The 20,837-nt window shown below is 47.0% G+C and overlaps 1 protein-coding gene across 1 annotated transcript in view; it reads right to left on the reverse strand.

Moving 5' to 3' along the window:
- Positions 1-2,551: 2,551 nt before the first annotated feature.
- LOC144130128 (uncharacterized) overlaps positions 2,552-20,837 on the reverse strand; it is a 50,781-nt gene continuing 32,495 nt past the window's right edge. Inside the window, exon 2 of the mRNA XM_077664149.1 lies at positions 2,552-2,666. Within this exon, the coding sequence (XP_077520275.1) occupies positions 2,600-2,666 (67 nt within the window). The 3' untranslated portion in view covers positions 2,552-2,599. The remainder of the gene's footprint in view (positions 2,667-20,837) is intronic.

Genomic DNA, 20,837 nt, shown 5'->3' on the forward strand with positions numbered 1-20,837 from the left:
TTTTCCAGTCTATGGGCAGTTGACCTGTGAATAGTGACTGAGCGAATAACAAGCACAACAGAGATGAACATATATCCTTGGTATTAATCATTATTTTAGCGTTGATATTGTCAGTTCTTGCAGAGGATGAAAGTTAAATGTTTTCAATTAGTGACGAAATTCCTGCTGAAGAAAATGTAAGAGAAGGCATAGTATCTTGAATAGCTGGGGCGTTTGGAGGAAATGACGGATCTGTTTCATTAGTAAACACGGAAGAAAAGGCTGCGTTGAACATATTGGCGCATTCTGTTTCGCATACAGTTTCACCCGAACCATCGGTGAGGGAAATAGTGCGTGTGTGCTGGGGGTTAATGACTTGCCAGAACCTACGGGGGTTAGCTGACAACATTTTAGGCAGATCGGAGTTGCAAAAGGTGCGCTTGGCTTCTCGAATACATGATAAGTACGTTTTTTCGGCTGCGTAATATTTGTTCCAAGCGTTCTGACTAGAAAGCAACTTGGCCGATCGGAAGAGGCGTCTGAGTGTATTTGTGAACCATGGGTTTTGAGGGATAGTTCGCATATTTATGTTCGGAATAAACCTGTCGACCAAATCGTCGATTTTCCTCTTAAACAAGGACCAGTTATCATGCATGGATCTTTGATTAAAGTTAGATTGAAATGCTGGCAAAAATGCGCGAAGTTCATTATTTATTGCTGTATAGTTTCCTTTATCGTATAATCGGATAGTTCTTTTAGTTGTTGCGCGTAAGGATGGTTTAATCGTGAAGCCAGCATGTATGACGTGATGATCGCTGACGCCTGGTAGATACGTGATAGAATGAACGCATTCAGGGTTATCCGATAATAATAGATCTAGAATATTTGCGCAGTCTTCGGTTACACGAGTTGGCTCGGATACAGTTTGAATGAGGTTAAAATTAAGGCAAACGTCTAGAAATTCATTAGCATCCTTATTACCTGTAGCGGTTAGATTATTCCAGTCGATACTCGGAAAATTGAAGTCTCCGAATAGGAGAGTGCATGTGTTAGGGTGTTTAGCTTTAATTCCATTCAATGCGTTATTAAGTTTTCGAGGGAAATCCGGGCTGTTAGGATGCCTGTAGCAAACGCCGATCACAACTGATTTGGGTGAAGCGTGGCATAAAACCCATATTATTTCTATATCTGATGAAATGTTAATGGCTGAGCATGATAGGTCTCGAGCGGTGGCAATCAGCACCCCTCCTCCCCTTCGATCTGGGCGATCTTTGCGAAAAACGCAGAAATTGTGCAAGTCAGCAAGCACTTCACGATCGGAAATATCGCTGTTAAGCCACGTTTCTGTCAAGACTAGTATGTTACTGGCAGATGAAGTGACGACATGTGAAACGATGTCGCGCTTTAAAATGAAACTTCGCACGTTAGTAAAGATTGCTGACAATGAAAGGGCTTCTTGGTGTACGTACATGCCTAGAACGATCTGTCGACAGGGGCTGAGATGGTTGCTATTTTATCTCTTTGACTGTTTGTGATGATTCATCGGATATGTAGCGTTTAGGACCAATATGTAACGCTTTGAAGCGCAAAGAGAACTCATCGGATACCGATTTGGCAAAGGTTACAAGATGTTTGCGGGCGTTACGGACGGGAAGGGATAAGTCTTCGCCAATACTGTAGTTGGTGCCTTTCGGCTTATTGCCTAAGGAAAGGATGCTTTATTTGGTTTTCGATGACGTGAATTTAACGATGATTGGCCTGGTGCGATCAGTAGAGCGGCGCCCGAGGCGGTGAGCACGCTCGATTAGATTGGGTTTGATGGCAAGACCTAGTTGAGTGGAGCAATGGCGAATGATTGTTTCTTCCGAGTCTGCATACGTTTCAGTGGGGTTAGTGTCAGGAATATTGTAAAAAATGAGATTGTTACGTCGAGACCGATTTTCTGCATCGTCCATACGTGCTTCCACTTTATCGACCTTGCAGGTAAGTTCAGTGTTTAACGTTTTCAGGGCGTCCATTTCAGTATGCAGAGTAGAAAGTGTGGCGCAGTGTGATTCTAGAGTGTCCATGCGCTTGTTTAAGTCAGTCATGGTTGTTTCGGTAGTTTTCAGTTGGTGTTTAATGTCCTGCAGATCTTAAATTATTGTAGCTTGTCCGGTAGTTAGTTTCTGGAGCTCGGAAAGTATGCTGTCGTAACGGTCGGGGCCTAGGTTAGTGTCAACATCGCCTTACAATAGTAAAAGAAAACGAGAAGACGAAGAACACGTGAACACCCGGCAGCAATACTACAGCAGCACTGAGGGCTCGGCAGCTGCATTAAAAATTAGTTACTGGTTTTTTTTAGCAAATAGGGAAAACTTATTACTAACCTGCATTGTGAAAAGTATCGGATTAGTAGCCTGCGCTGATGCACAGCTACCGAGCCCACAGAGCGGCGGCGATGACAGCAGGGGCTTTATATGGCTGATAGAATTATCAGATGATGTTCTTGATGATGGGACTGGCCACTGATGGTCCAAGATGACGTCCTCTGGCGGCGATGAGGGTAGGCGATGGGGCAGCAACGGTGATGGGGCAGGCGGATGAAAAACGCCTTTTTCAAGGAACTTCGGGGCGGCGGTCAAAACTGATGAACAGGAGGCAGATGGTAGAGCGGTGAAAAGCAGTTGCACAGCGAAGGCAAACACCTGCATTGTGCAAAGTATCGGATTAGTAACCTGCGCTGATGCACAGCTATCGAGCCCACCTTTAGCGCAACTAAGTCAGGTGCGATGATTTTGAACTGTACAACTAATGAGGTGCTTGCAATACAAGGCCATGGAATACCCCGAGTAGCCTAATACAAATATCTCGGGGTATGGGTATACGACGGGCAGATGTACACGGAAAAGCATGAACAGTCTCTTATAGCGAAAGGGCGAAGAGATGCAGGGATAATGAACATAGAGCATTATGGGGGTAGAAAAAATATGAGCTACTGAGATGTATTTGGAAAGGATTAACTGTGCCGGGGCTTACTTTAGAGAATGCGGTTCTGTGCTTAAGGCCAGAAGCTCAGTCGATATTAGAAGTAAATCAGAGAGCTGTTGGAAGATTAGAACAAGGTGCCCACGGGAAAAACACAAACGAGGCAGTACAGTGGAATATGGGCTAGGCATAGTTCGAAGCCCGGGAAGCTCAGAGTAAAATTCTATATGAAGAACGCCTGAGGAAATTGGACAACAGGTGGGCAGTTACGGTATTTAAATACCTATACAGAAAGAGCATTGACTCCCAATGGCAGGAAAGAACAAGGAAGCTAACCACTAAGTGTGCCAGACATGAGGACGGAGAAAGAAAGAGCATTAAACAACATGTTAAAAACGCGTAAGGTAAAAATGGGATAAATTCAATGGAAAAGAAGCATAATGTACAACTATATCGATACTGGAAAAGGCAGATCAGAAAGGAATTGTTTTATGGTAACTCAAGAGGCCATGCCCTACTCTTTCAGGGTGTCTTAGAACGCACTGCTACAAAAAGAAATTTAATGAAGAAGATGACACATGTGCTGTGTGTGGTAAATCTGTAGAAACAATGCAAAAACCTCACACTCAAATGTGATGGTATTCATCCCGATTTCGATGCACGCACAGTCACTCATCCTGAGGCACAAGAGTTTAGAGATAATTATAGCCATGTAAATAAATCTATGCTGGAAATTATCAAAAAGCGATTGGAAGATTGGTGGCTAAAAAGCAGAGCGGTTACATAAGGCTATAAGGGTAGTGAGACATATTTATAGAAAAAGGCGAGTTTTTTTAATAACAACTTACAGCACAGTTGAACAAATAAAAGGGAAAAAACTGAGCATGGCGGCAACTGCCATCACCCCGTTTCAAAGGGGACGCTCCATCCATCCATCCATCCATCCACCCCAGATATTTCAACTTGGTCGCGTTGGATCAAAATCGATGTCAAACCATAATTGAACGTGCCCGACTTGATGGCAACCTCCAAATTATGCCCTGCCATTGCCATGCTTTGTCCCAACCCACCCCAGAAATTTTACCTTGGCCCATTTGAACTAAAACCGAAGTCCAACCTTAATTGTGCGCGCCTGACACGATGGCCACCTCAAAATTTTGCACTGCCATTGCCAAAATTTGTCCTGAAATTTTAAATTGGCCCATTTGAACTGAAACTGATGTCTAACCACAATTGTGCGTGCCCGACACGATGGCAACCTCCAAATTTTGCCCGGCCATTGCCAAACTTTGTCCGAACCCACCCCCAAAATCTTACCTTGGCCGATTTGGACCAAAATCGATGTGCAACGATAATTGGGCATGCCCAACGTGATGGCGACCTCTAAATTTTACACGGGCTACCCTCAAATTTGACCTCAGCCAAGTTGAACCAATATCAATGTACAACCATAATTGCGCGTGCCAAACACGATAGCAACCTCCAAACTTGGCATGGGCCATTGCCAAAATTTGGCCCAAACTACCCCCAAAATTTTACCTACTCAGATTTGGACGAAAATCGATGTACAACCATAACTGGGCATGCCCGACGCGATGGCGACCTCCAAATTTTGCCCAAGCCACAACCTAAATTTTACCTTGACCGATTTGAACCAAAATCGATGTTCAACCATAGATTATCATGCCCGACATGATTTTGACCTCCAAATTTGACCCGGGTCGTTTCGAAAAATTTGGTCAGGGCCACCCAAGAAAAGTTGGTCACAGCTTTGAGATTTGCACCATCTTGCTGCTGGCTTAGGGGGCTTAACATCACAAACCGGCTCAGGTTATGAGGGACGCCGTGTGAAGGGCTCCGGAAATTACGAACACCTGGGATTCTGCACTGGCATCGTACAGCACACGGGCCTCTGGCATTTCGCCTGCATCAAAATGTGACCAGCGCGGCCGAGATTGAACCCGCGTATTTTGGGTCAGCAGCCGAGCGCCATAACCACTGAGCCACAGCGGCGGCTCCAACTCATTGCTATGGTGACGCTTGTGCATCACCATTTGCGTCACTTCGCTTTCACACCTCACACATCAGTTTAAGCGGAGTTAAACGTGGGCATTTTTTTTTTCTGAATTACCATTCACCTACTGGTCGATACGTCCGATAGGCCGACCTCGTAACTTCAATTAGCGCAAAATAAAAACAAAAATGTCGGGATAAAGTTTGCATCGAGGACGCAGCGGCCGCCATCTTTGGGCCCAGAAATCGCAGTTAAAACCTGGCTGCTTTTCTAATCCGCTTCTCGCCAACCGAGTACTTTGTATAGCAATGAGGCAGAGGCTATGCAGGAAAGGGGAGATGTTGTTTTCTGTCCTGTGCTTGGGGTGTGCAATGTTAATAGTACTGACTAGTGGTGCCCAGGAGTGAATGGCAGTGAATGGATGATGATGGAGAGGTGTGCAAGGCCGCTCCGAATGCCTCGGCGCATGTGACGTCATGACACAACTACCTATAGTCTGGTCCCAGTCCGAGGCGCAGCTGGCGCCGTGAGAGAGAGTGTACACCGGTGACGAAGTCTCGCTGCTTTCCTTACGTATATGCCACACACGAAACTAGCGTGCTGTTGATTACATTTTAACGCCCGCGCATGCAACTAGTTGACGGCACCCTGCTGAGAATGGCATCCCGTGTTTGGGAATCGGGAGACGTGACTCGATCCCCGCGTGATTGAGCCAGTGGGACAAGTTTTGTTTTCATGATGCCTAAAGTGTGCACGCGCTCTCATCAGCTTTTCTTTTATTTGTTTAGCGACGCCCCAATTCTCTGCGGTATTTTCTTTGCAAAAATTGACAACCTCAATTGCACATCTTTCGTCGATGATCGCGTGGTCGGTCTGTTTAGATATGCATGAGGATTCATAGCGCACAGAATACACAGGACACAACACAAGCTCCTAACTTCAAGGAGTGTTCAGTATTAGGAAAAAATAGCAATCAGAAAACAAGGGAAATAATTGAAGCGGCAGAGATGGAAAAAGAGGGACTGGGAAATCGTATCAGTGATCCTTCGGTGTTTTTATCAATGAAAGACTTAGCTTTCTTAGGTGCAAGGCAGAGGGCGAAAGTGTGAAACTTGTGCACTGTTTGGTAGGTTTTTATTGTTTTTGTTTTTTATTTTTTATTTTTTATAATTTTAAATGTTTTTATTGTTTTGGTTTTCTTCTTTCCTTGACACATCATGACCTTGAGAAGATAATCATTGTTAGTTGTGTGTACGTGCGCAATACCTGACCTTTATAAGGCTGTCAGCGCCAAATAAAGACCATTCAGTGGAAGTAAGCGCTTGTGTTGTGCCCTGTGTATTCTGTGCGCTATGAATCCTCATGCTGATTACCCACTAGCCCGAACCCTGACCCTTCTGTTTAGATACGTTGATATTTTTATCTTACTAAGACTTCGCCAAGGGAAGGCGTAAAGAGAGCTGCATCTGTTTTCAAGTCCCGTTGTCGCGGTTAAAAGTTCATTTATGGACTGCCAAATGGCAAAGCCATTAGGTTCTTCGACTTACAACTAACCTTTCATGACAGTGGCCATGAATGCTGGATGAATCACCCTGAGCTGGTCGACAAGGGGCGTAGCATTCGGACGCCTTCTGGACGCAGAGCTGCCGCCGCCACATAGTCTGACCCAGCAGGTCGAGAGCACGGAGCTGCTGCGATACATTCGGCCGGCGCGATTGTGCTGCACGAACACCCTCCCGGCGCGCTTCCGGCGGCGCTCAGCGTTTGGCTGTCTCTCCCTCCCCTCGTGTTCGCTGGTCGACGTGCTTTTATGCATGCTTTCTCCAACGTTTTTAGATGGGGACAGCTCGTAAACTGCGTTGACGCTCCGGGCAGCAGAGTGGACCCGCCGCCTAGGTGGTTGGCGCTGCGGTCGCTTTAGGACGGGCACATCGTCTGCTACTCCCAACTTGAAGAGTGTCTAGCAGGCGTTGGCTCGCGTGCTTACAAAAACGTATTTAAGGAATAGAAACGTAGCTTTCGCCTTCATCTCTTTGGTATTAATTAAACAAGACTGTTTAGCAGCATTTATAACCATAACTTTAGCCGGGCACGTTAAAGACGCGTTGCAAATGCCCTCATTTTTTTTTTCCTCCCTCACCCTCACTTTTGAATCGATAGCCCTCCCTCACCCTCGCCCTCATTTTGAAAAATTATCTGGCCCTCCCTTACCCTCATCCTCGCTTCGCAAAACTTGCTGGTCCTCCCTCACCCTCGCCCTCATTTTGAAAAATTACCTGGCCCTCCCTCACCCTCACTTTTTCGCAAAACTTGCTGGCCCTCCCTCACCCGCACGTCGTCGACCCTCCCTCACGCTAACTGCTAGTTATTTTAAATCTCGTGTTATTTTTTCCAGCCAACAACTTCTGACCATATCGCTGAGTAATAAACATATAACAAAATCCCCTCAAGGCACTAAAGTAAATGTTTACGTGTAGCGAGGCCTTCCCGACCTGAAAAACGAAACCCGAGATGAGGTTAACGCATGCTTCAACAGTGGAGCAATCAAGCGTTTTTCCGCTCCACCGAATTCGTTAGTCATCCTTCTTTGAGGGGTCTTGATATCCGTCCAGCTTTGAATGTGCGTATTTTCACTCGGAAAATGTAATCAACGAAGAAGACTCCTCAGGCATTCGCAAAAAGAGGACATGGCATTGCTCCTCCAAGGCAGCAGGCAAGCGCAGTGGCCGATGCAGTTAAGAAAGATGGCGCTATTTACTTAAGGTATTTTTTTGCCCTGGAATAGTGAGAAAATTCGCTTTCCGCGGTTCATACGAAATTTTCGCAGCGCAATATGTGCCGACCTTTTCAATACAGTGGAGCCTGGATAAATCGAACCCTTATATATCAAATTTTTCGCACTATTGAAGACACACATTATTCCCTTGAAAATTCAATGTAAATGCATAGGAAAGCCTCGTCGTATATAGATCTGCAATTTCCGGAATCACAGGTCGTTCCATATACTATATGAAACGCGCACAGCACCCGTCCCAGGACCGCATCTCATAGCGACGCTGTTGCGTCCCTTTTTGAGCGCGAAGCCGGGCAGACTGCGGCGCCTCTGGTACTGTGGAACTGCGTTAAGAGGTGAACGTGGGGGGTGCCTAAGGGGGGTGTCGGGTCTTAAAATGCGAAAAAGAATAGCGAAAACGTCGGTTTTCCAAAATCACATTTTCGGCTTGCTTACGCGTTCAACCTGTGTCCAGAAAAGATCAGCTGATAATGTAATCTAGCAATACAAAAAAAAAACAAGTTCTATGCGCCCACGCGACCAAAAAACGATTCAGGATGGCGGGGCGAAGGCGTGCACTGCTCGGTCAGCTGCTCCGCTTTCACAAGCCGCCAATTTTGACTGCTTGGGAGTGCACCACCGACCACGGCTGTGTGTGAACGCAGTGCTCCTCCTCCGGTCTCGCGCAGTCCCCGTGCGTGGGATTCCGCGTCGTCCGCCTCGTTCCCTCCGTTGATTCGCGGGCTTTGGTAGCGAGAGCTACACTGGGCTACCAGTCGGGCATTTCGCGGTGCATGGGAGAGGCCAGCTGTGCGCATGTACCGTTACCATGGCAACCGGAGAGGAGCCGCGCGCCCGCTCCACCGTCAGAGCCGAGCGTGACGTCACGCGGATGAGCATTTGTGCACATGCGCCGATACCATGGTAACCAGAGAGACCCCACAGTTGCGCTGCGTTCTTCGTCACCGCCTCGCCGCATGCCGCTCTATCACCCGAACCGTGCGTCGCATGCGCAGCATTGTGTATAGACCGTTTCAGTGTTTGCAAACAAACAGCGCTTGACGCTGATTGGTTGCCCTCCGGCAACTTCCAGCAAGAGATCTGTGCTTCCGGCTGTGCATTTTCAAGGAGTGTGCGACGTGAGACCAGTGTGTTGGTGTTTCTGAGCGCTGCTGTGGGCTGATTCTGAGCGTTGAATGTAATTATCGACATGTCGAGCGACTACTTCAAGGCACTCAGCACCGAAGCGAAGGATCGGTATCTCCAGAAGCTAGTATTTAGAAGCGCAGAGCTGCCCGACTCGCTGGACGATGATGTGGTGCGCTTCCCGTTTTCATACGGCTCCAAAAACCTTCCGCCAGTCACTGCCGCGGACATTTTTGTCTATCTTGTGGAAGGTGTGTGCTTTTACACAAGAGAGCAGTTTAAAAACTACAAGATCACCGAACTTTACAATGCATTTATCGGCGTAAAAGTGAAGTGTCTTGCGTCTTTCAAGTCCGGCAAGCGTGGGGAAGGCATCGTCGTCGTAGTGGCAACTGTAGAAGCGAGCCAAGCTGTGTCCAAAACTTATCGCCCACGGTGCGTTGTCAACGACGACGGAACCGTGGTCAGCGCTCACTGCACCTGCATGGCTGGGCAATGAGTAAACGATAATCGCAAAGGCAACCGTTAACTGCTTGCATGTGTTAACCTTTGTAGAGCGCTCGTGCGATCTGCTGCGAAGCTAAATAATCGAACTAATCCAAGAATTGATCTCCTGTCTTTTCTTCCTATCTCTCTCACCTTTATTTCCTTCTGTCCTCTTGCTGTCCGTTTTCCGTCAGCCATAGCTCGCGTGTGGCAAGTGCAGATGGCAATTACCGCGGCTGCCGGCAGTCGTTTTCTTTCGTACGTGTTGTGAAAAATAAATAACCCCCACAGAGAGACAACGGATGGCAGCTCCTTTCAGAGCTTGCGCATAACAAGCAAGGGAGTTGAGGGACTCTAATTCCCAGCTACTAAACATGTGACATCAATTAGTTTCCCACATTAACTAAAAATCCCCTTTCACATCCATGGCATCAGATTTGTTTCTTTGATTTTCGCTTTCAACGGCTTAGGCATAACAGCGATGCAAAGCCCAGTATTCTGGCTATTAGCAGAGCAGGTGCGTTAATACTTGTCCATTTTTAATGTAGTACAGCACTCTCGACAATCTTTGCAATGGCTACTTGAATTATGGACTAGAACAGTAGTGCTGTTACACCACACCGCTTGAAACTTTGTGTTTACGGTGTAAATGTGAGCAATGAGTGTTGGTGTACATAAACATAGTTTTCAACTATCGAGGGATGTTTCAGTACAATTAAATTGTTGTGACTGCACTCTTGAAAATTTCAGACTAGGAGAATGCTGCACTCACATTTGCTTCCACACTGCTATTCAGTGTGGAAGCAAATGTGCAATATGGACTACACAATCCATCGCCAACTGATGTTGCGTGCAAGTGGATCGAGGTATCAAGGAAAAGCACAGTAAGCCCGAACAGTTTATTTTTTTTCTTTTGTCATCCTGTCATACCATGTAAGTCCTCATCGTAAACTGAGTTGTCAAAATTTGATGCTGGCGGCACCAGTCAGCGACATGATATCTTTCCAGCCGAAGACAGGTCAGCCAGTGCCCCAACCTGTCCCCAGAGCCGAAAATAGTGCACCAACCTGGACCGATCAACGAGTTCAAGCTTCTTGCAGCAAGCCAAGGTAAAAAAAATCTTACTGAAGCACATGCAGGCAGCTTGCACACATTTACCTATGAGTTGTACCTTGACAAAGGTACACGCAAATAGGGCTTGTGTGTTCACTTTGACACTTGTTGTAATACAAGGAGAATGCATTTATGCACGCCTTCTGTTATTTTTTTCAGGTACTATTATAAATAAATGCTAAATGATGTTTGTATTACTGTGTTACCCAGTTTACGCTGCGTGCCATGAATATGCTTTAGCATTTATTTTACTTCCATGTCAACAGGCATTCGCACCTAACACCCTGCTGCCATCATCAGTAACAGGCATCGAAGACACAGATTCTTCACCAGAAGCAGCTGTCCAAGAAGAGCAGATCAACGAGTCCCCCTCGAGTGAACAAGTGCCACAGTTTCCACTTCAGTCTATGTATGAAGGCATGGATATACAAGCAGCTACAAAAGTACAGCTAGCAGATGCATGCTGCAATGATATCGAAAAAGCAACACGGGGGCAGTCAAAATCATTGACGTGGGCGTCAGAACGAAAGGGACGAATAACAGCATCATTAATGCATCGTGCGGTGTCATGCAGGAGTGGCGCAGATGGACTCGTAGCCGAGATTATGGGGTACATAAAACCACCTCATACTTTTAACCTTCGCTGGGGCTGTAAAATGGAGCCAAAAGCTAAACAAGCATTCTTGGCTCACGAGTCAGCAGCACATCAAGACTTTCAGATCCACGAGTGTGGTTTGTGCATCATTGGGAAACAGCCATATCTAGCTGCATCTCCTGACGGCATTGTATCTTGTACATGCTGTGGAAAAGCTGTACTGGAGGTGAAGTGTCCTGCCTCTGTGAAAGGACAACCACTGAAATCTGCTTTAAAGCAGTTGCCATATTTAAACGAAAGTATGCAGCTAAGGAAGTAGCATGCCTACTTCAATCAAGTGCAGGCCCAAATGACAGTAACTCAGCTCTCTCGAGCGTACTTTGTGGTATTTACAGGTTGTGCTCTAACTGTTGAAGTTATTTCTTTTGATGAGAGCTTCCGGTCTCTTGTGAAATCAAAAGCATAAAGCTTTTTTCTAATGCATTTTCTTGAGCTCGAAAACATGAACATCCTGAAACAAATGCAACATGCCATGACGACATGTATCTGCCGAGGTGCCAAATCTGACGGCGTTGTGGACCGCTCACAGTGCAACGACACTTTTCACCTCAAATGTGCAAAACTGAAGCGCACTCCTGCATCCTGGGTTTGCATAAAATGCCAAATAAACACTCAATCTGCTAGCAACTGAGTTGAAGTGCACATCCAGTCATAGACAGACAATCTGACAAAATGGAAAGCAAAAAATTTTATTGTTAATGATAGGAAATAATGATATTAGATTTACAAACTAATAATTAGGTATAAAAAAACTCTGCTACATACAAAACTACTTATTTGCTTGGTTGCATCTGTCTTTTGTTACAATTCGTAAGACACGGATCACTGTGTACTATCCTTCTACAGAACCTCATTTATTTTTTTCTCTTGTGCTGCTGTGGTTTGAACCACCAAACACCTGTGACGACATTGGTCAGCATAGGTCATGCGAAGCAAGGAGGAAATACTTTATAGTAGACATTTTTTAATAGCTGTCATTGTGGCTATTGAGAGAGCCTGCTTTAGTGTTGTAATAAAATTAAATGGAGCATCAGTACCAACAATGACTTTTGATGTAAGTTATTGTATGGCTGCTCAAACTGAATTCATTATGAATGACTTATCTGTTGTAGACAGATATCATCTGACGACCCATGTGTACCAATTTCTTGTGTACCTTTACAAGCATTAAAATAGGCAAACAAAAATTGCATTTTTGCAGGCATTGAAAAAAGCACAGTACATATCGAACCAAAGGCATATGCTAATAAATTTTTGTTTACGCCAGCATGGTCTCATTCCATACAACGAATGGTATCACTTCGCATTCAACTGTGCAATGCTTATGCATGCAAAAACGAGCCATCTTTCTAGCACGCAGTTACTCATGCTGGCTCTTATCTATAGGAGTTTGGAGGTTGATGAGTGCACTACGCGCAATGAGGATTTTGTCAATGGTTGCTTGATCACTATCTCCAGCTCTCTTCACAAAGCTCACTGGAAGTACTGTCTGGAAGACCATGAAGACTTTCAGCCGCTGTAAGGCCCGTTCCACATGTATTCGTACACTGGAAGTCTTTCTGGATGCAGTAACTTCAGCCCCTGGTAGCTGTGTCCTTCGCTTAGTCAGGGAAGGTGTGGCGACACACTCTGCGCGTATTTCCGCGCAGCCTCCACCTTGTCATCATCCGGCCCAGCGTAACACGGCCACGCGCTGGACTGCGTTACCGATAAAGCACAGCGCCACCGCTGCGTCACCCGAGGCACGCGTCACCAACGGCGGCTACAAAAAAAGCTGCCCGGCTTTGAAGAGCGGCTGTTTTCCTTCCGCTACCCGGACGAGCGTAGCGTGGCATGCTCGTCCGCTGCCGTCGCTAATAAACAGTTGTTGCGTTTTATGTTGGGATTCGTCCTCCGACAGAATATCATCCCACAAAGGCATCCGAATTGCGGCACCACATGCAGCAAACATTTCTGTTTCTGGTGTTTACCGCGCCCAGAAAATTAGTGAGCCTTTGTCACGAAATGAATAAGTCGAAGAAAAAATCGGCTAACACTTGTGGTATCGCACACCAAGAAAAGTTCGTGGAATGTGCCACCGGTATAGTGCACAAAATTCCCCTGTCATGTGGCATGAGCTACATAGGTCAATCAGGGTGATGTCTGAACACCAGGTTGAAAGAGCACAGTAATAACTTAGGAAGAATAACGAATCCTGGAAATCTCGCCCCCCATTGCGCAAATCACAAATGTTCACCGTACTTTGATCAGACAGCAATTTTAGGTCGGGCAAAGGAAAAGAAAGAAAGGGAAATAAAAGAAGCCTTTGAGATATTGGAGGCCGGAGAAGAGTGCGTAAGCGCACCTTCGGTGTTGTTATCAAGTGAGGAGGTGCATCTAATCAAAAAACGAAGGAGCGTGCGACACAGCCGTTGGCAATGAATTGATTGTTTCAGCATGTTCGTGGAATGTATTTATGTACCCTCGTACCAGAAAAAATTTTAGTTGTTAGTGCGCACTTGTCCTGTGTCCTTCGCTCCGGTGTCGTTTTGTTAGTGTGTAGCGCGTTATTCAAACCAAAATTTCTTCACATCGGAACCCCCTGTCTACTAAAAACTAGTCTCCTTCTTCGAGCTTGTTATTTAGTCCACTTTTCAAGGTCAACTCTTTGTCAGAAACTCTACCTCCCCATGCTTTCGAAACAAAACATATGGCTCCTTAAGGTGTGATAGCGACAAGCACTGTCACAGTGTTGTGGTGCTTACAGTTCGAACAAGTCTTGCTTCTGGCATCCATGTTTGTGGGCCTCTGAATAAACAAACACCTCGGTGCAGTCAATTATCCCTCTCAGGTGATCAAATATTTTGTCTTTGAACGCTTTAGGCAGGTGTGATTCGAGTGCACGTCGAGATGGCCAAATGACAAATTTCTGCATGTTTGCTGCCAGCACGTCGATCCATGAGTGAAAAATGACACTTACACTGCTGACAGAAATTCGAAAATCGAGAAGCCAGGTCATTAGTCCCAAGACCGAGCCGTACACGCATCAGCACAAGAATGAGCTGCTGTTCGGCGTCAAGTGAAGTCCTGTGGGTTGGCGTCCAGACGGACAGCGCCAGCTTAAGCAGTGCTTTCAACATCTCTATTGAAACAAGGCCTGTATGAAATTTCACATTCTCATCCGACTGCATGATTGTATCCCTTGTCATATTCGAAATGATTGGTTGTCCGTGGCTTTCCAGTTGGAAAATTTTTTGTTTGGCTTTTGCAACTTCCAGCTCTGAACAGGCTACCCGGTCCTTTAGAGACCTGTTTTCATCGATGAGATATGCAATGTCCTGCATGGAGAGTACTGTCTTGGTATCGATGTCGCACGTTCTGTGAGCAGTGTCCTCATCCGTGACAGCTTCACTTGAACCAATGGAGAGGCCAGGATCAGCTGCTGCAGATACTTCTGCCTTTAAATCCTGCTTCTTTTGAGCACGCTCGTATCTTGCCAGCTTCTGCTGCGCATTTCTTTGCACTCGGTACGGAAACACCGTCGGAATGTAGTCCTGATGGTTCGGGTAAGACGAAGGCTTGCCTAAAAAAAAACTGACATTAGATGGAACATACCCAATCATCATGTGCACTCTAAACACAAAAACGCGGACAAGGGGCACTGGTACAGTCTCGGTCTGCTAGTCCATACACAGCGGTCCTTGTTCTGAAAAACAAACTGCGCACAACGTAGGCTCCGCTCGAGGTTCCATTGGGCTACAGCTAAAACTTGCAGGAAGCTTGTCGCACCATTCGTAATCCTTCACGAGGTACCCCCCTTGGAGTGGAAACTAAATCGCAAAAAAAAATAAAGCTTCGCGCGGCGTTAGCACAGAAGTGACGTATGATACGCTGCCTTCAATTAACCGGCAAGTGCTGCATGCTTTTCCGGGCGGTCGCGTACGCGTGTAGGCGGAAGCTAATCACAAGCTGGTAGAAATTCCCGGAGACCACAACTACAACGTCTCTCATAGCCTCAGTCGCTTTGGGACGTTAAACCCTGCAAACCAAACCTAATCACACGCTCCGGCAGATTTCATTTCTGCTGCATTGGCGTGGCTGTTGCATGCGCAGCAATAAGTCACTCGAAGGCCACACACACTTGCCAATAGTTACAGGCTCGCTGAAGCAGCGAAAATTTTACAGTTGTAGCATTGCATTTTACAACAGCGTCATAGCTACAAAAAGATACTTGCCTTGAACGAAGTGCGCCGAACAAATCTGCGAGCTTTTTGTAGGCTGCCATTTGTCCCGTCTAACCGCAGCGATCCAGGCTTTTCTTCGTTCGTCTTCTACAGGGAACATGTACGTTCGTATTTCGGAAAGAAGATTTGTTCCGGACCGTAGACTGCAGCCTGGCACAGCACAGAAGCTTCCACGTCGTGTCCGCTTCACGGGAGATAATTTTTTGGCAGAAAACATCGCGTAGCGAAGAGCGAACACAGCACGCACGGAAGCATCCAAAATACGGAGAGACCGAGAGACCGGAAGTTTTCTAGAGGAGCATCCGGTTTGAGGCTCGCTGGCGCACTCTGGCGGCACGGGGCCGTCAAAACCGTCATTAAAAGGCGGAGATGCAATGGGCGTCTGTATCAAAACGTTTGACATTTCTTTGAAACAGGTCAGCGCTAAAACAGACGAACACAATGCGAGAGCACGACGACACCACACAGATGAGCGCTGTCGTCATTCTCTCGCCTTGTGCTCGTCTGTTTTAGTGCTGACCTGTTTCAAAGAAATGTTTAAGCAACTAGCACAGCACTAAGTTTTACTAAACGTTTGACATGCATGCAGAGAAGGAGAGTCCAGTCGCTGCTAAACGGCGGTATAGCGAGAGAAGATTAACTCTTCCGATCCTGAGGTTGCCGCCTGGCACTTGGCTACTCAACAAAAGCAGAATGAGCGTAAGAAGGCGAAGAGAGCAGCGTATACGCCCCAACAGAGAGAGGAACAGCTTGCCAAATGGAGATGTCAGACTGTCGAGCGTAATAGACGGCGCATGACCGGCGAGATGGAGCCTATTGAAGGCGTAAGTCAACGGGAACCAACAGAAGAGGATGTGAAGGCCCGTCGTGTGACTGAAGACACCATTCGAGTTTCCGAAAAACAAGCTCAGCCAGGGAAACGTACCTCTCGCTACGTATATCCTGGCATAGCCGAGCTAAGCCACTGCCCTTTTTTTTTCACAATCAGAACGTTTATTCACACAGCAAATATCGAAAAAAATGCTGCATAGTCATTTAGATCCTCGCTATGGCTAGTGTTGGATACATTAGACATTATCAAACATTAAACAATCACTGTATGGAGCAATGGTACAAACAACAACATGTATTTAGTTTGGTGTGTTTAATTCCTTGCTGAGATATTACCGTTTTAGTGAGAACACAAAGTTCAGCGTTTTTTTTTTTTTCATGTTACACGGAACGTTATTCCATATTTTAGCCACGATGAAAGATATTCCATCCCAGCGCTCGCTTAGCTAAGTTTCTGTTTATGTTTTTTACGGCTTCTATGGCTTCCTACGTCGCGTACCTTAGTGAGCAGGAAGTAACTGATGCCGGGGCTGTTTTCAAGACTTACGGTGCGTCAATACATACGGGGAGAGAAGGCGCCGCACGCTCCACCGAAATTGGCGTGGTACGATGAAGGGTTGTTGAATGACTCTGGTAGCGCCGCCTGACCCATCGGCTGATCAGCCTCATCTAATATTAATAATGAATTGTCATCGCGTTGACTAGATTTGAAGCCGAAAATTTTTGGTGAGTTCCTAATGACACACCATTTCGAACTCGGCAGTCTGTAATATCTTCAGTTTCAGTTGATATCTTCGAAATACAGTTTTGAAAATGGGAAGAACATGTGAATTTCAGTGGGAGATATCCCAGTTTCAATGGGCCGCATTTTATCGCCTTTTGGGTCGCGCGATCACGCTGTTTCGGAGGACGCCGTCATTGCGTTTAGAGTCGAAGCCCTTGGAGGTGGCCACTGGAGACCGCATGCTTGAAACAGGCACAATTCTTCACGTCCGGTCGAAGAACGAGTTTTTGTTGTACCACCATTCGGAGTTAAGATACAGAAATCCCAGCACGTGTGTGGCACCTCGGGTCCGCCAGCGGCCGTGCCCCGTGGCTCAAGCCTAGCAGTGCAAAAAAAAAAAAATGTTTCTTTAAGCGAAGCAGTGCAAAAACCTTTTTTTTTATTTTCTTAACGCCGATTGGTGGAAGCGGCTCGTGAGTAGCTGTGATTTTGCCTTGTCTTTGTAATGCTTACTTTCTTCGGCAGAGAGCGGGAAGATCAGTGATTAGAAGTGCGAAATTGGACGGAATGCGCGCGCCCGAGAGAGAGCTCGGGACCGAACGAGACGGTCCGATCCGGTCGTGACTGTGACTGAGCGGAAGGCAGACACGTCGCCTCGTGGAGGGTTCTGGCACTGTTAAGTTTGTAGTTTGTGAGTTTGACTCTCGAATAGTCGAAGCTCCCGCTTGGTATGGACTCCGGCCTGCTTGATAGTTTGAATTTGTCGGTTTTATTGGGGCACACCTGCCGACCACTTTGTAACATAACTGCGAATAAGCGGGTACAGTTGAAGAAAGTGTTGCCCTCTCCGCTCGTCGCAACGTGTCGCTGGGTCAGCAGACAAGCGGGACCATCATCAATGAAGGACAGCATCATTGCACCGTCTAACCTCACCATTTGTTGCAGCGAATTTCTTCCAACAAAAGCTGCTTCCAATAACACTGATACGAGTTTTGCAGTCTTAGCACACACAGCTCCCATTCAAGAGACCGAATGGCGAGGAGTATTGCCAGATATTGCATAACCAGCGGCGGCGACGCCGAGGCGCGACCGTGATCACAAGGTGAGACGCTCCATCCGCGCCGCGATGGTTCGAACCCGAGACAGCCATCCCATGATCCACTTTCGCCTTAAGCGCACTGGTTCGAGCAGACATGACCGAATTTATTACCACACCGTTGAATGATTGCCGCGCGTCGGCACACGTTTTCTCATCAACGCGCACTTCTTCCCTCAGTGTGGCGCAGTCCGCTGGCTCGGTTATTCCCGACTGCGTAACCCTTCGTTGACCAAGTGTGCCGACTGTTTTATGACTTTCGTTCCCGCTTCTTTGACGTTTCTTGCGTTTTTCCTCCGCCATCCAAGCCTTGCTGTGGCTGTTTGTGCGCGCTTCCTCTGTTTTGTTTACAGCGCAGGCGCGGCGACGGAGAAGGCTCGCCCCCTTCCGTGTGCGCCTCACCTCATGAGGTGAGGGTGAGGATGCCCGCCTACGGTCGTGACTTCCTAGCTCGGCAAACTTGCAAGGATCTGATATAGTAAGGGAATGCCGTGTTTCGTCATGGAAGCTTAAAAGCTTGCTGTTCGGGCTTCTTTCACCGTATCTGCGTGCATGCTGGTGCAAGTAAGTTTCTTTAGCCTTCTAGAAGGCGGTATTGGTGGCTTCTAAGCCTCAGATTTCGTATTTAAAGACGTGATGTTACCAAGCAAAGGGGAGTGTGCACCCAGGCAGAGGCTGCGAATTTCAATATGCGTTTAAATTACTTGGGACAGTGTCACTCAGTCAATCTTCTATTCCTTAGAAGAACTGTTAAAAGAAGCCAAGCGAAAAATCTGCTTAATACGGTGCCTTTCTGCTGGAGTCGGCTCTGCAAGGTGAGTGCTGTTCCTGCGACTTGAGCCGCAGTTTTAGAGGGGTTCTAAGCGAAGTATAAGAGTTATGGCGCTTCGCATCGCCAGTAAGGCAGGGAAGGCCAGCATTAACGGTCAACAGAGATGCGGCCTGCACAGTGCTCACGAAGTAGCCCTGAAAACTACTTTGCCCAACCGCATAATGCCCACGTGAATAATTTGTCAGCCAAGCTACGAGGATGCGAGCTGCACTTCGTGTTTTTTCGACTTTACCGTGTGGAACAACGGAAAAGGGTTTTCAGTTTCGGCCAAGATCTACGCCCAAAAGCTCAGCCCCGAGCATCCTGCTGTCTCGTACCCAAGGCGCACGCGAAATTTGCTACACGCAGACGAAATCCAAGCAGTGAACATCAATAACGACCCGCGGCTATAAGCAGCCGCGCCCTGCGCAGACGATGCGAGCCGCGAGCCAGCATAGACAGCGTCCACCATTTATACAGCAAACTGACCGCAGAGGCAAAGAGAAAACCAAGAAAACTAAAGCAGTACTGTCGCCACCCTAGAGGGGGACGAAAGTTGGGAAGAGAGCGAATATGTAATAAAAATGTGCTCTGAAAGTGATGCATCAGCACTGACTTTCCAAGAATAGCCGTGTGTAAGTAGATTATATAGGAGACGCGAAGCTAAGGTCAATACAACTTGAAGCATACGGAGTTTCGTAGGTTGGTAAAGAGCCGGGATTATTAAGAACGACCGGGGCATTAGAGGCCGCAAAAGCTTCAACATGAGTTCCTCTAGTTTCAGCGATATTTCCTCCCCATAAAACGTTTTTTCCATTAAAATCTGCGCAAATGATTATTTTATCAGTGGGTGAAGTCTGTACACAAGTGGTAAGCAAAGCAAGAGTCGCTTAAATATCTGCACGAGGCGGTGTATATACTGCTATAAAAAGAAAATTATCAGTCAGTGTAGAGCATAAGATAGCAACTTCAGGAGAAATAAAAGTTGGAAAGATATCAAAAGTAGGATTATGGAGCAATATGGCACACCTAGGGTCTTGAGGTGCGCAGAATTTGTGAAAAGTAAAGGGAAATCCTACAAATTCATTATTGGTGGAAATGTATGGGTCGCCCACAGCCGTTATTGTGTTATTGTTGTCCTGAATAAATTTAACCATCGGGGAAGTCGCGCAACGGTGGGACCTAAACTGACTTGGAGAAGCAAAATGTGATGGGATAAGGAACGCGGGGTCACATGAGGGCTAAGGCCCATCATGAGTGCGGGCGCGGATCCTATCTGCACGTTCACGCCAAAGTGAACAAGACACATGCTCCACAGGATGACCGGACGGGCGACAGAAGCAGCACGAGGAGCCGCCGCGGTGGTCCAGTGGTTATGGCGCCTGTCTGGTGACCCGAAAGAAGAGGGTTCGATGCGGTGGTCGAATTTCGATGGAGGCGAAATTCTATAGGCCCGTGCACTGTGCGATGTCAGTGCACGTTAAGGAACCCCAGGTGGCCTGGAGCCCTTCACTGCGGCGTCCCTCTTAGTCTGAGTCCCTTTGGGACGTTAAAACCCCATTAAAACCATAGAACCGTATATGGCAACACGTTGCCGCTATTCGTAAAGTGAACATGCCGCGGCACAGCGCCGCCAAATGCCTCGACCGAATAATGCCGTTGTGAATTGCTGAGCTTTGGAGCGCGTTACACGACTGTATCGCGGTCTACTTTAACATGATACTTTAAAACATTCACGGGATAGCGTTAAAGGCCCCATTGTTCCCAAACTGTGGTGTCGGGGTTGCCGGCCTTGCGAGCGAAAAATCGCGTGAATGGCTCTGGCAGGTGGTAGCTGACATGGCCGGCCAGAGATTGGACGTCACGTGACATCTCTCAAGTCAGGCTGTGGCAGAGAATGGAACCATCAATCTGCGTTACATTCCGAGCCGCACATGCCCGCCCTTCGGCCACACTGGCACGGTCCAATGGCATTTTATTAACGCTTTATATCAGCCCATTGACTCTGTCGCGTTCTAC

This window comes from Amblyomma americanum, chromosome 1 (genome assembly GCF_052857255.1).
Source record: "Amblyomma americanum isolate KBUSLIRL-KWMA chromosome 1, ASM5285725v1, whole genome shotgun sequence".
Taxonomy (NCBI): domain Eukaryota; kingdom Metazoa; phylum Arthropoda; class Arachnida; order Ixodida; family Ixodidae; genus Amblyomma; species Amblyomma americanum.